Source organism: Macrosteles quadrilineatus, unplaced genomic scaffold (assembly GCF_028750875.1).
Source record: "Macrosteles quadrilineatus isolate MER2022 unplaced genomic scaffold, UCM_ALF_1.0 Scaffold_6__1_contigs__length_79288215, whole genome shotgun sequence".
Lineage (NCBI taxonomy): Eukaryota > Metazoa > Arthropoda > Insecta > Hemiptera > Cicadellidae > Macrosteles > Macrosteles quadrilineatus.
In genome coordinates, this window is record NW_026542599.1 from 44,530,677 (window position 1) to 44,547,298 (window position 16,622).

General features: G+C 33.8%; 1 protein-coding gene across 2 annotated transcripts; it reads left to right on the forward strand.

Annotated features, from left to right (window-relative positions):
- The first annotated feature begins 2,570 nt into the window (after positions 1-2,570).
- Positions 2,571-16,076, forward strand: LOC128996840 (phosphatidylinositol N-acetylglucosaminyltransferase subunit Q). 2 transcript variants are annotated; one of them, XM_054422341.1, is made up of 6 exons: positions 2,571-3,582; positions 6,884-7,019; positions 9,484-9,628; positions 12,350-12,542; positions 13,320-13,434; positions 15,784-16,076. In XM_054422341.1, exons 1-6 carry the CDS (start codon positions 2,812-2,814, stop codon positions 15,969-15,971), a joined length of 1,548 nt encoding a protein of 515 aa, XP_054278316.1. In that variant the 5' UTR covers positions 2,571-2,811; the 3' UTR covers positions 15,972-16,076. The 2 variants fall into 2 exon arrangements, with proteins under 2 accessions (XP_054278316.1, XP_054278317.1); XM_054422342.1 differs by having other exon boundaries at positions 2,571-3,120.
- The last annotated feature ends 546 nt before the right edge of the window (positions 16,077-16,622 follow it).

Here is a 16,622-nt window from a genome sequence, read left to right on the forward strand (position 1 = left end):
ATAGCTGCTGTTGTACCCGTGCTTTGCAACGGGAAGAGAACACAAAATAGAATAATTTGGTCTTTACATCTGTTGAAAAAAAATAGTTTCACATAAGCCTTTTAAAAACAAAATGTAACCTTTATGGCCTTTATAGGAGAGATGTTTTCATAAATGTACAAAAATAATAGTACTGCACCCTGTTGGTAACCCTTGCTTGTAACTTTTTTAATGCTATTCAATATGATAAAAAAAAGGTTTTTTAGATATATGTTTTACTTATTGTTCTCATATTTGAACAGGTAAAATAAATTATGATAAAAAAATGCAATATCATAGAACCAACTTGTGTAGTTGAAACAGCTGACAGAATTCGTTTATTTCTTTTAAATATGATTACTTATGGTTAACATGGGAAACTCCAGAGCCACTGGGGTGGAGCCCGAAAGGACTTCTGAGATAAAAATGCGTCTATATGATATTCGGAAATGTGAGCTATCACCATGTCCTAGTGAAGAGTAACAATTTGTCAAAAACACTGAGATGATATGATATGGCTCTTTAAAACCTCATTTGAGTTTTAAGCTTAAAACCTCTGGGATGGTAAATTAACTTTTTCTCCAACAGGGCGGTACAATTCTGCTAGGTGGTACTTTCAACCAAAACAGTTTCGGCTTCTACCCATTTTGCTTACTCATAACAACTGTAAATAGTTTTACTTTATTTTATGACAAGTATACAAATTAAAACACGCGTGAAATAGCACTCTCTTATGACCCCCCCAGAACTAAAACAAGAACTATATTGATTGGGAAATTAATTTAAACGACTGAGAAAACTTCTAACTAAAATAACGGTGGTACTGAATATTGATATTAGACTAGTTTAATTTTCAGACAAAATTTTCGTTATTTTTATCAGATATTGTTTTGGAAATCCTGGGTTGAAAAGCAGTCCATCTATCGTTCGGACGCGGCTCACTGCAATACTTCAACCCAGCAACGAGTTCTCTTTGTCCAATATCAACAACTGCTTGGTTCAGGGTCTTTCATTGGAATTTGTGAATTGTGAGACATTAGGCAGGTACCAATGACAATTTTTTTCGGGTACACTTAATGCCAAGTTAAAAAAATTTAGTTTCAATAGGGACAATCGGTACCTCTGTATTGCATAGTGTTTGAGCACAGCCGCCTGTAAGGAGGCAGTCGTTTGGGACATCTATAATTATTAATTATAATTATTATGTCATGATGTTAACGCACCACACCAATGTTAGCCATCAAACTTTTCATACGTATTGTTTTGTTAGCATTTTATAGCATGTTAGCATTATTGTAAATGGTTGTTACCGTCAAATAAATAAATAAATTACTAAATTAACTTATAATTTATCATAAAAGCTGCATCTCCAACGATGTGATAAGACTTCTTCACGTTTGTGTACAATATCTTGGACGGTGCCAACAGCAACATTGCTTTTTTCCCACTCTGTAGTTCATTAAAATTTCGTAAATTCAATCTTAGTGCTGCGTAATTTTGTTTGGCCATTAACATTGGTGCTAATACGAGAACACTGCCGTCACAATGGGTTGATTCGTCCGTTGTATTTAAAACCACTGACTTTTGTCTACAGCTATAACAATGTATATATAGTTTGCTGATGAAATAATGAAACACTCATACAAATACACCTAATAATCAACTTATTGATCTCTAGGTTGTAAATATTTAATAATGTTCAAACTGAAACCAAGAATTAATCACATAATTACGTTACTTAAATAGTACTTAACAAGATTATTAACAGCACGAATATTAAAACAGAAACTGAATTAATCAGCATAAAAAAGGACGTCACTAGACCGAAAGCAAGCATGTTTGTATTATTATTCAAATTAAACCGTCAAAAATCGTCCAACCCTTATGTTAATGTCAGTGGTTCGAGCTAGTTACGTAATTTGTTTATGTTTATGATCCATACAGTTTCTGTAATGAAAGTTACAATAATTCCTTTAAGTCAACAGTTGGTCTTATGCCTTTGTTTTTGTGTCAAACACTGCTTCTATAAGGATTACATTGAGATTTTAAGATCCCGTGGGGCAGATTCCTTAGAGAATTATTTAACCCATATGGATGTTAGCACTCACCGATATGGTCTTTATCACCATGCAACATTTGAAAATGATTGCTTCAGCCGTCTAGGATGAGTTTGCGTTACGGAATGCATAACAGTCAACGTATAAAAGCTTCGCTCAGTAATTAATTAATTATATAGATAAAGCAAAATCCAAAAACCGTCACGTCATGAAGTTGACGGCTCTTTTATTTATTTTCATCGGGGCCTTTGTTTTGTAATATCACTGAGCATGACGGCATGTCCCGACTGAGCCCAGAAGTCAGTATAGGCATAGATAAAACATACTCCCTTGTGTTGGTTAGTCTATGGTATAGGCTATATTTTAGCCATCGCAGCTGCATGGTAAAAAAATAATTTATATTTAGCAAAACATTTCTTACCCACCACAGGCTGCAGTGCATGCCTACTCCCACCGCTCCACCTCCTGTCATGTCCATTGAGCAATGGTCCTGTCAACCTAAACCTAACCTAAATAGTAAATTTTTATTTATAATCTGATTGTTGTGGTTTGGTTGGTTAGATTAGATTCGCAAAAGGTGGAAAATTCCTTTTTTATCACATTTTACTCTTTGCTATGAAGAGAAGAAACATGGCTTTGTAATTTATTTAATTATTTTAGATTGGTAATCAACTTAGGCTATAATTTGTAGAGAAAGGAAAGTTAATTTATTGATCATAGGCCTATCTAGTTACTTATGCCTACTAATAGTTACTCTGGTTATCCTGTAGTGTTATTTTATCCATCTAATGCTGTTTGTGATCATGGTTTCTTGTGTGGCGAAGTAATCCGTGACGATTTATTTAAAACCAAAAACTTTTTTATTCATGAAGTTGTTGATACAAGCTCAGTTCCTGAAGATGCAATTGGGATTGTTGGGAATATTTCACAAAAGAAAACAAAAAATAAGAAATCTGATTGGATAAGATTAAAAAGCTTTGAAAAACTCCCTGTGTTAGAAGAAGTTATTTGTAACAATGTGAATGTTGAGCGGGAAAACTGCCAGGTAGTTGTCTATAATCAGTGTAATTTTCTACAGTCAGAGTTGCTGTTGCCAGATTGTTACAGGCAGAGAGAAAGTGGAGCAGTTGATGATCATTTTAAGCTTTTAATCATTTCCTTAAAACATCGACAATCTCTACAAAACCGTTCCGGTGGCTTGGCACCTCTCACAAAAATTAGTTTAGTCACATTAATTGGTATTTTAAAGCATATTGATGAATTTATTACTGTTTTATTTTGGCTATTAAAGTGTTCTACCTTAGCTTTACACATATCTGCCTTTGTTAAAAATGCAATAAAATACCTTGAATTAATTCACCAAAGAAAGAGCTTTACAACTCTGGTTAGCGGAAATTATATCCTTGGGATAGTTGCTGATTGGTTTGGAGGATTGCTTCTCATTTACTGGCTCATGAGTATAGTTAATGTCAAAGACATATTGCAAATTTTGGCTGATAATTCCGAGGTAAGTTTAACTTTTAACTTAATTTTATCTTATTTTTTATGTTGTTTTAGTTCTTGAGGTTAGAAAAATCAGAGAACCTGCAATATATTATTGGATGAAAAAGGTTATAACATCGATAATTATCCATTTCAATGTAGCCTATCTTATATATAGGCCCTAGTTCCTATGGATATTTAATCAATATAGGCCTAAACAATTATATATTACAGTAGGTACCAAAATCAATTACAGTCCCTCTTATTTGGACTCCTCGGCACCAAGGCCAGTTCGGATAACGTGTTTTCCGGTTAAACCGACGACTGTCGTCCCCAAAAAACTCGTAAAATCGGACAGTTTGAATGCATACTGTATTTATTTAATGCATTTATTTATTTGTTTACGGGAATCGCCCTTTGCAGGCTACAATCAATTACATGCATAACAATTTGTGGATTGATTAATACTATTAACATGCTGTAAGTTTAACATCTTGCTATTTGGTCATGCTTTATGAATACATGCTAACACTAATGGTTCACAACTTAGTAATGAAATATGAACAATGTGAGTGTGACAATAATTGATTGTGACTAAAGTCCTATAATGGTAAATGTAACAACATTGGGAGGAACATGAACCGAGATGAAAGGTTATCAAATATGGATTGAAGATTTAACAGTGCAAATATAGGCTAAATTATGAAAGGAAACTTAACAATGACAAAAGGGCAAAAAAGGTGATGGTTTGACAATGATTGGACTAGAATAAAATGATGGCTTAAATAATGAAACTAGGAGATCATGTGGTAATGGAGGAATACAAGTTGTTAAAGAGCACGACACTATCCCCAATATGCCTACTCTGCTTTCACCCCCCTCATACATGTCATTTCTGCCCAAGTGTAGTCCGATTAAACCGATGTCCAGTTAAAAGGTGGTGTCCGGATAAGAGGGAGTCTACTGGTAATATTTATTGAAAAATAAAAACAACTATTTTTAACTAAAACCACAAACTAAGTACTTAAGATAAACAAACTAAAGCCTTTGATTTTGCTTTTTACGGAATCAAACATTGTTATTTTGTTTTGTTTATTATATAGACGGACAATGGCCCAGATCTTTGTTTAGGTTAATCCCCTGATTTATGGCCTGAGGGTAGCGGTCACCGGAGGAGGGGTGGGGAATCGAGAATTCTGAGTCCCACCGGAAGCGTTAACTTTTTGTCAAAGATTTCGCTTAGAATGTGATTACTTCTTAACTGTACATCTTTTGTTAGAATTTATAATTTTATGATCAGAACAATTTTTTTATAGTTTAATTTTATAATTAAAATTTATAAAATTGAATTTTAGGCATTTGTAATTTTATTTTATGAACAGAACAATTTTTTTGATTAGTAAACCTTTATTCGATTTTTCATTATCAGCAAGTTTGGTTAGTTTGGTTAGGTTATGACAGTTTAATTAAATTTCAATTTAACCTACAAACGATACGTTTTGACAGCGACGGTGATAGAGCTAACAATTTGCCGCGATCAGTTTGGTTATGCACGGTATGATGCGGAAGCGTTCGACACCAACCTAGAACTGACAGGTCAACCGACCGTGATTAAGAGGATTACAGCCTGGGTGACGTGCCTACACCCATGCACGCACAGATTTGCCATCATGCATCGGCATATATTTACCTACTGTATTTCTTGACCAAAAAACATAATTTGATTCTTTTTAGAATTCTTATTTCAATTTAAGATGTATTTCACCAGTTATATAATTAAATATCCTATATATTGTGGTCTAAGATCCTTCAGCAAAATACCGGCTTTCATTTTTAAGCGATTAGTTTTACAAATCGGACGAGTTTCAAGCAAACGCAAGGTGAACAACATACATTCAAATTATTTTTCATAAGGTTTTTCTATGGTTAAAAAACAATAGTTCCAGTTTCTTGTTTTTTATATGTTTTAGACTCAAAATAATCAGTAAATTATAGGCTTTAATTTGAGCTACTGGTCGTTAGAATCAGTTAAGCTCAAGATACTGTACGGTAGTACTCTCAATCAAAAATAATAATTTTTATTATTTATCGGATATTATATGTATTAAAACGCTGCAGAGCAACATGGGTCCTCTAGTATTAATATGAAATTGGATAAATATTGATATATATCGTTATTCATCCCACAATATATTGCTGAAACTCATAAAAAAAGTAGGCCTACTTAGTTTTTAATAATGCATCTGTATATCAAAATAGTAGCCCTAATCACTAGCCTACAATTTTCATAATATATATATTTATATATATATATATGTGTCCGTTAGCACGATAACTCGAGCAAAAATGATCCGATTTTTATCAAATTTTGTATAGGCCTAAACGTGTAAACCTACATTTATTCAAACAAGTTCGCGAACCAGCATGATCGGACTATGGGAACGGGGGTTTATGGGGGGTTTTATTGGGTAAATTAAAAATTTCCATGTTATTCTTACAGAGAATAAGTCAACTGTTGTAGTTAGCTTGTTTATGAACATATTTTGATCGAATTTGGAAAATACATTCATTTCTTACTAAACTATTAACATTTTACAAAAAACAAAAAAAAAACACTTTTAACACTTTTAGTACTGCTGCTCCCTGTTGCAGCAAACCTAAGTACTCGTTAAACTAACTCCATTTAAATAGGGAATAAATAAATGTGATATTTTAAAGGAGGCATTTTAGTGTAAATCCAATCAGGCTAATGGAAATTCGCTTCGTGTTAAGTTTTGCTGCGGCTGGGGTATTTTACACTTCTTTGATTAAGCTAGAGGAGTAAGAAACAGAGGATAGAAACGTACAATGGTACACAAAGTGGTGTCAAGCACTCTAGAGCAAATTCTATTTGTCATCCGCTGTCTTCGCTCTCCTTTCCCCCTCGCCAACATGTACTACAGCGCTCACGCTGTACGTAATATCAGCATTACCTTACATCGGTACAATGCTAGACCTGTGTGATTCAACTGTTATACAATGCTATGGCCATCGCCGTTCGGGCTCTTCCTTGCTTGAAGATCTAGTTCTAGTACATTTCCGCCCCAACATATCAGAGCTATAGACCCACGGTTGTCCCTAGGCTTGTATCCTCTGTACAATATCTTACTTCTCGGTACTCAGTTGACATGGGAAATTAAATAAAAAGATTAAAAACAATTTTTTACCAAATTCAAATTAAAAATCCACCCTCCATCTTTCTTATGCTAAGCTAACATACCTTAAAACTTTAAGCATACTTTAAATGAAAACCTCCATTTTATTGGTACCCATTTTGCTCTTCACAGGTTGTTCTCATCTCTCTGAAGGACATGGTACGCTACCTAATGGGTAGTCCTGCAGATCTCAAGCTAAACGGACCTCTAAACAATGTACTCGGGAAATTCTTTCTTTTCCATGTCGACTTGTGGTGGGCATTCCTAGGTAAGAAACTGAAATTGTACATCATAATAGGTGAATAGTATGGTGCTATTTAGTTAAGACTTTTGACAAAACTTGTAAAACTATTTAACACTTCAAACAACTTTAAACAAGACAACTAACTTCAATATAAACCAGAATAACTAGAGGAGAGATGTAGCCTGCTAGAATTTTGGGTGATTATATCGATCTCAGTTATTTTCAGGCATTTAATATTTGTTGCGAGGAAAAGTTACTTCATACCAGCATTCACGTTTATTGTTAAATTCTGTCCAATTTGACTAGGTACCTTAAATGTATGTTTCAAAAAACTCGAAAAATATTTTCAAATTAATTTATTGGACTTTACTGGATGAAATTATAATAGTTTGAATTTAGGGCACTACTTTTGATAACAATACTACAAGATCGCGCCACTCAACCTACACTCATCTCCATTCATACTTGGCTTAAAATACATACTTTGTATGGTCACCATTTAATAAGAAAGTATTAAAGTATTAAAAATAGTAGAAAAATTCCAATTTAACTTGATGTATGTGATCGATGTAGGCCTACATTCTGAATAGTATTTTGTAACCTAGGATGCAAGAAAGGTAAAAATAACTGCTTTTGCGATTCCCCAAAGCAGAACTACGGGTGAACTATAGTGTGGCATTGTGGCATTAAGACGAAGAGGGCTGCTGAGCCTAGCCTTTCCAACTGATTGTTTTTAAAAATTTTTTTAATTATTTAACAGTCATAGTTAGGGCCACATGGTCCTTTCTTACACTTAACTTGTATGAGTTTCTACAGAAAATGCTTTATAACAAGTTAATAAAATTGTTTTTTTTTGCAGAAAATATTTCTGTAGAAAGTCGACAACTTTGATTACCCTACTGCAGAAAATTCACCATTCCGCAAACAGTAATGCTACAAAACATCATGCATTAGGCCTACATTAACAAAAGCTGTGATGTCAAAACTGGGTGCTACGATCGTGTGAAAGAACGCATAATAACCGAATTTCCAAAGCAATTCAATGTAATAACAGTAGGCGTACCGGTATTTGAATCGATACGAGCATTTGAACACTTATTTATTTTCAAATATTGGTCAAAACTATCACACACGCGATTTATTTACTTTGGATTTTTTTCAAGTTTGATGCAGAAAGTTTAAAAACGCTCTGCTTTGTGGTGCAATTCTTCTCCCACAACCTTTGAAAACAAACATTTTAGATCTGACTTAGCATTAAGCTGTTAAAGGGTAATGGAATTGGTATAGGCCTAATGAATTAGTTTCTACTATTTGTCTACATGTCACTAGCACAAGAACGTCTAACAAAAGAAATTAATTTAATACTTTAATGTTTAATAATTTAATCTGAAATGGCGACCATAGAAATGTATGAATGGAGATGAGTGTAGGATAAGTGGCACGATCTTGTAGTCTTGTTAGTAACTAAGGCAGACATTTTACTTAAACACAAATGTTAATTAATAGCCCACACAGCCAATGGCAACTAAGGGACCTACAGTTTATAATGGATTCCGAACCACATTTTTGCCTTGTAATACTGAGTAGTACTGTAATAGTACATGTAATACTTGTAGTACTGCGGATAGTCGTAGTACTCACCAGTGCAGACGTTAATCCACACCAGGGAGTATCGCATCCACAGTGCATCATGCCTTTAAATATTCACAATTCATAACCTCACCTAGTGGCTGGATTAGACGACGTTACCACTGTCCCCATCAATTATAATGGAACAAACCTAGAGTAAACCTAAGGATGGCTTAAAATGGGAAAAGGAATAAGTTTAGTTTCACAATTTACTCCTAACAAATTTTGAAGCAAAATCCATTATTCATTTTCATTTTTGGCAGTTTTTTTTCTGGCGCTTTTGGGGCAAATGACTATTTCACCCTGAAAAACACATACGAAAACCGCACAGATTGCTGCAAATCGCAAGCTTTATTGAAACAAAATTGTGTTTGCTAAATTTGTGTAGCCTATTTCCAGTTTCAAGAGTTATGTTTTTTGCTATTATGTGCAATTCGAGCCATTATAACAGTTGCTCTCTTTCCGTCCAGCACGTTTTTGCAAATTCTGAATTCACACAAAAAATACTGCTAGGGGAAAAAGTGCTCAAAATTGGGAAATAGTTATGAAAATTAATTACCGTATGTTTTCAAAATTTGTTTGGAGCAGTGAAACTAAGCAATTTGAGAAAATATTTTATCATATGTGCAGAACTTCTTCCTCTTGAAAATGCAACTATAGTTCGGCCGCTTAGAAAACGACCTGCGCGCTAATGCTAAACCAATGCTGGAGGAGGTCGCTTTCTAAGCGGCCGAACTATAATGCCTTTTTGGTGTTGAAAACAAAACAGAAAAACATAAACATAGGCCTATATATTATATAACATAGTTACTCAATCTATTAAAATCTTAAGTTAAATTTGATGCTATTCTATTTCTAGGCTACTCAAGGCCATTGCTTGAGCTGGGGTTACAAGCATTTGTTTGCCTCGGATGTCTTGGATTATCTTTCCAAATTGCAATCCTCGCTGACCTGCTTGCAATTGCAAGTTTTCATGTGTACATCATCTACGTGTATGCTGCAAGGTAAGGAATTGTTGATAACAACATTTGTTTGTTTAATCCTTACACGAGTAGCCTACTGTAGGGTTACTCTAAATGTACTATCTTGCATAATCTCTTAGTTCAATAGCCATCGGTAAAATAGTGACATAATTTATTAACAACTATTTTGATATGGGTTTATCAATAACATATTTTTATATTTTTGTAATTTTTTATCAATCAATCAAACGGTATATTTAACACAATAATTTTCATAACATGGTTTTACAGAAGTGCATAAACTACATATTATGGTTTATCTGCACTCAAAATATTGTAACCTTTACCATATATTATACAGTTTTAATAATTTGAATCAGAAGTATCTTTGACTACCTATTTATGCAGTTTACAAATCCTTCACTGTCTCTTGAGCAATTGATGACAATATTAAAATTGCTAATAATTGGGTACGAATTCAATGGTTACAACAGAAAATCAAACGATTGAAAATTATAATATTATAGTTGAGAATTTTTGTGGTGATATGTTAAACAGTAGGCTTACCTTACTGACAAAAATAGATGAAAAAAATAACTCACAAAAAATAGAATTTCAGAACTATGTTACTTTCTTCTTCAGTAGGTCTAGTATACAGTATTTGTTCTAGGTGGTTCTGGGTGTGGCATGGGAAGGAAGAAGAAGAATATGCTGTCTAATCTATGGTTATTGGATACTATAAGTAACTAGTGAATTACTATAAAAATTATTCTATAATTAATTACAAAATTCTGCTGTGTTAATATATCACAGTATTATTAATAATCCCACCCAAACAAAGAAAATATAGAATGTTTATAAATATAGAATAATTTGTATGTTACCTATAATATTTAGATGTGACTTAGTGATGGTGAAAAAAAACCATAAACTAGACAGCGTACCGTACTCTTCCTTCTTCCATAACCAGAACAACCTACAACAAGAACAAAGACTCCACTACTGAAAAAGGATCAAGTAGCTCTGAAGACTCTATGTTATATGTTCATTTGTGTATTTTCTTCTACATGAGTAGAAAGTTAATAATCCGGATTAATTGGGGCCGGATCCCATCCAGGTTATCAAATTATCCGGATTATTGATGGCCAAAAAAGGGCCAGTTCCCACTATATCATTTCAAAAACAAGCACTTCGCATCATGTTAAACATTCAAGATTGGAGAACTTCAGTTAAAGAACAATTTTCAAAACTTGGTATTCTTACTGTTTTTGCCCAATATATCATTGATTTGATCTTGTTTGTAAAGAATAATTTACCAAAATTCAAGACCTTGGGTTCGTACAACAACCCAAGCTATGGAACAAGGCATAGACATAAAATCAGTTTTTCAAATCACAACTTAATAGCTATTTACCTTACAAGTGTAGTACAAGTGTTTTTACATCACGCAGGTGAATGTTGTGCAACAAGCGGAAGCTGCATAATTCACCTAAGTGATGTAAACACGCTCTTGCGTAACGTGTAACGTACAAGATTTTACCTGACCCGACAATATACAGAGGGTTACGTACAAAATTTTTCATTATCCATTTCACTCATCTTCTAACACTAACGTTCTTTTACAAACAAAAGCTAGGTTAGGAAAACTCTTTAAATTAAAACAATAAAATTTAAGTGCACAGCTAATTTCTAGCGTTGAAGGTCGTTGGCTCCATAGAGGTATATTTTTTAAGTTAAGCACTCAATGTTATTTGAATGGGTTTCATTACTTCACCGAGTGAGTTTTTGAAACTTTACTTCACTCGTGTAGTAAAGAAGTTGTATACTGTTCAACAACAACCAGTCAACCAGCTTGAGTAGATTCTATCACGCTTGGGATAGGGAAGTTTAACATGGTGGGTTAGGTAAAATTATTTAAAAAAAAACTTTATATGCTGGGATTAAGTTTTGTAGCCTTCTGCCTGATAATATTTTACAAATAATAGACAAAATAAATTTTAAAAACAACTAAACACTTTTATGTTATCCAAGCCGCTTTGAGTCTCCGTTTCAAATTAAATTGATAATAGACAACTGAACATATTTTCCCGGACCCTCTCTCCCCCTCAGGATGTTGTTCCAAATACTGCAGGCGTCCATGCATTTAAATATCTGACACACTGAGTCATTTTTTTCTACAAAATGTGTGACCGATCTCATTTATTCCAGTTTCAATTTTAGGAATATCTGTACAATATTTTACATTGTGACAGGAGTTTCACATCTTTTCAGTCTGACTCTGCAGTCTTTGCATAGGATAGCATATTGATGGGCAGACTAAGTACTGTGACTAAGTACTTTGTTTGTTTTCTTTAAGTAGGCCTACCTAATGTTTATAGCATTTAAACTTGTACAATAGAAATAGGCCTCATTGAATCAGAGTAGACCTATTGGCTACTTAATCATAATCTGGTTTACAAGAGTAAACTTACTACGCAAGAGTAATAACTAAAGCTAAATTAAATGGATTTTTGTATTGATCATTACTTTTTGTAAAATATTGCCTAAATTGATTTTTTAAGGCCCAAGTTCAGAGCAAATAATAAAGCTTCATAAGTTGACTTTTTTAGGTTATAGGTTAAATTTGGTACTTTTTTAGGTTCTCCAATGTCTTTGGTGATTCGGCACCCTCCCAGTCCCATACAAACAATTACAATAGTCAACTGTATTTGTGTAAGAAGAAAGTGGGACCTTGTCACTCATACTGTATGTTTTCCTGTGTAGGCTCTACCGAGCACAGCTAACTGGGTTGGTGTCGCTGTCTCGAGTTTTTCTAGGCCGTAAGCGCAACCCAGTGCCTGGACGGGTTGATTCTTGTCCTTACACGACTGAGCAGCTACTCATTGGAACGATATCATTCACGGTTTTACTATTTCTTCTGCCCACCACTCTGGTGTACTACGTTGTCTTCACAGCTGTAAGTAACCTACAAGATAAGTACTGGTAGTTGGAATACGTTATATTTTAAAACAATGATTGTTTTCAAAACCAAGTTTGATTTTGTTATGTTTTTTAATGAATTACTTCAAAAATAGTTTTATGCCACCTATTGGATACTGTTGTCAAAGATACTGCACATTTAGAACCAGACGTTCAGTTCTTTGTGATTTCACAAGTCAACAAAAAATAATTATAATAATGTGCTGAACATTTGTTATCAAACATTTGAGTTTTTAGACAAAACACGCTATCGTGCTCGTGTATTTAAAGACAAACTTTTGAATCTTTCTACTGAAAAAACTTTCTTTGTTAACACAAAAAAAAAATAATAAGCACTAAAATATATGAGGAGTTTCACTTAAAAAGTCTAAAGCAAGCACAACAACAAAAATTCCAATAAATATAAACCTCTTACCCTATTATTCATCGATTTACTTAGGCTAGATACATATTTCCATCATGGGTTTACCCATCTTGAGGATATAATAATCTAGTTTCAGTTTCTCAAAGCTTTTGGGGGGAAAACATATCAAAATAATGAGTACCAATATATCTAATGAGAGATGCAAGATAAAGATCCACCCTTAGCTGTCCATTTCATCTTTTAGATGGGATTTTCCCAGTCTTGGGATGAAGGTATAGTAGCTCTCACCTTGTTTTATAGGTAACTCAACATCACTTGAACTGTATTTTATCGGTTTACTCAAGTTATTAGCTGCAAGTGAAGACTGCTCAATAGGATTGTCTTGTTTAGATCCGCCTGGTGTTGATTGCTGCAGGAGGTGTCTTGACTGAGGCAAGATTCATACTTAGCTGTCTCCCACTCTACTCCACCCTGCTTTGGTTGTTCAACTCACCAGCAACTACGAGTAAGAGTTTTAATGTAATTAGCATATTTTAAAATTGTTTAACTGTCCCAAACTCTACCTTGTGACTACAGTAGAACTGTTATTACAGATAGATTAAAAGTAACCCTATCACGTTAACCAAAATTCCCGATTGTTGGATTTTCCTAGAAAAAGTATTTATGACTGTGGCTTCTAGATGACTAATTGCCAATCAGTACAACACTAAGACAGACTCGCATGGAAACATGCAAACAATGTTCAACATGGAACCAATGGAACATTGGAATCATGGAAACAATTTGCACACATTAAAATATGTAAGGTGTTACCGCAAACTGCATGAAACTGAAATTATAGTTGTTTGTGCAACAAGTGAGCAATGTGGCACTTTTTTAAACAAGAGATAAAATGTCAATTTTTTTAGTGGTTGAAAAAGACAAATTGCACATTACCTTTTTGTCTAGTTTTTGGTATCTGAGGACTAAAACGTTGTTATGCTCAACAAAGTATTTTTAGTGGGTGAGCTGGATTAATTTATTGAGGCAATGGGATAAACAATGTAATTGCTAACCTCTAAATTGGCAAATAACAAAATACCCTTCATTTACATGCTGTCAATTATCTTAATTAATAAAGAATTAGCTATTTCTTTTTTCAACCAAAACATTCCTTTTTAGCGAATTTCCCATATAGGGAATAAGCTATTACCGTAGTACTCATGGTAAGACCTGGACCCGAGACCGATTTAATTTTTCATTTTGAGGTCCCTAGAGGCCAAAAACACCATCCGTTCAAATTCATATATATATATATATATTTATATATATATTTATATATTTATATATATATTTATATATATATTTATATATATATTTATATATATATTTATATATATATTTATATATATATATATATATATGTGTCCGTTAGCGCGATAACTCGAGCAAAAATGATCCGATTTTGATGAAATTTGGTACAAACGTGTAAACCTACGTTTATTCGAACGAGTTCGCGATCCAGCATAATCAGACCATGGGAACGGGGGTTTATGGGGGGTTTTATGGGGTAAAAATGGGTTTTTCCCATTTTTGAACCTAAAAACAAAAGATTTTGCGATTTCTTTCTAAACCGTTTTGTAGAGCTTAAAAAAAGAAATAATGTAGTATATTGAAGCGCTGTTGTATGCCTAACGGTCACGGAGAAAATTCAAAAATAGTGTAATTAAAAATTCCCATGTTATTCTTGTGGAGAAAATGAAAATTGTTGTAGTTTACTTGTTTATGGGTATATATTGATAAAATTTGGCAAATTTATTTATTTCATCCTATACTATTGACGTATGGTCAAAAAACACTTTTTACCTTCCCCGTAGCAGCAAACCTAAGCACTCTTTAATCTAATGTTATTTAAATAGGGAATAATATGTCTTATGTATGGAAATATTTTAGTAAAAATGTAATCAGACGAGTTGAAATTCGCTTAGTCTGCAGGTTTGCTGCGGCGGGGGTATTTTGTTTATTTACTACATTTTACATGTAAAGATTAGTTTAATCTACATATTATTGTGCTGCCAATTCCCTATTGATTTTTATTAAATTAAAATTAACTAACCTAATCATTGTTTTGTTCTGTCGTCTTCCGGAGTGGTTTGCGTTTGCCCCCTACTTTTCCTCACTGCAACCAAACAAGACAAAATTGCAAAAGTGAACGAAGTAAAATGTTGAGGAATTAGCTGTTTTACAAACAAATCTAGTGAACAAAATGCCACTTTGCCAAATGTAGACAAAATTAATTGTTGCAGTCAAATTTATCAATTTTTACCTTGATAAACTATTCTGGATGGTTGGAGTTTTACTGTATTTAATGTGCGTACCCCACATGATAGACTGACAGCCCATTGATGAATATAGTAGGTTTACTTCTCATCAATGTATGTCTATTATCTTTGACTAATTGATACTTAAGTCAAAGTCAAAGCTAAGCTGTTATGTATGGAATCTGTATATAGGATTTAAATAATCAGCATTATATTGTGTTGATCTTTTATGTATCTGTTAGTACCTTGGACCCAAATTTTCTGTGGCAAGCTGTGATACAGTAAAACAACCTTAGGCACTTGTGCCTTGTGCAGCGTGATAGACAAAAGAGTGGATTATAATGGAAATTAATGGCTTTCCAAAAAATGTTGGTTGCCACTAAATCGCCTTATACTTGAAACTTACGCTCCTCACATCCCCGACATTAACGGTCTGTGCTTACAGCCTACTTCGGGGATAGTACAGCGTTTTCACGCCATCTGCAAAGTGGTTTCTTAGTGGTTGTTTATCTGTAACTATCCTTAAAATATGACTTGTGGTTTGTTTGCCGTAGGATCAGTAAGACTCAGTCCCAAGATTGTGAGAGGAAGTGAGTTTGTGCTTGTAGCCAGTCCTACGCAAGACTCGTGGTGGGAGACGGTGAAGGCTTGTAGATCAGACATCGTAACTCCTCCCTCCCCTCTACCCTGGGGCAGTCTGCTGTGGCATCTGGCGACTGGTCGACTTGTGTACCCGGTGTGATGGGCTCTGTTATGTGTGTAACATGAGAAATAGACACTCACACTAGAAAGCGAATGAGTATTTTCACAAACCTCTGTATATATATAAGAATAAATATTTTATAATTGATAATCTTTGGTCTTTTCATTTTAACAAGATTGAGTGTGCCTCATATTGAAATTTGATTTAGTGCTGTGTTTTTAAATATTTTGGAAAAGAAGGATATATTTTGTACGAATTATCTAGAAAATTCATAGATGTGTCTGTTATGTTCTTATGAAGGATAAAAAACTGTTGTAGTTTGCTTGTTTATGGATATATTCCAATCAAGTTTTTCAATGTTTTTTTTTTTATAATAAGCCATCAACATTTCAATTAAAAAACACCCCATCAACTTACCTGTAGCAAACCTAAGTACTCATTAAAATTTGTGTTATTTAACACGTTGGGTGCTGATGACGGGAATTCCCGCCATTGCTTAACATTGAAATAAATGCAATTTTCATGTTCAAACATGTCAACGGCACTTTAAGTGTTAAGTAGTAAATAAATCCTACAATTTTAGTAGAAATATAGCCAGGTAAATGGAAATTACTTTAGTCTGTAGGTTTGCTGTGGTGGGGGTATTGGTTTGTTGTGATTATTTTGGTTAAAAAATAACAGTTTATAACA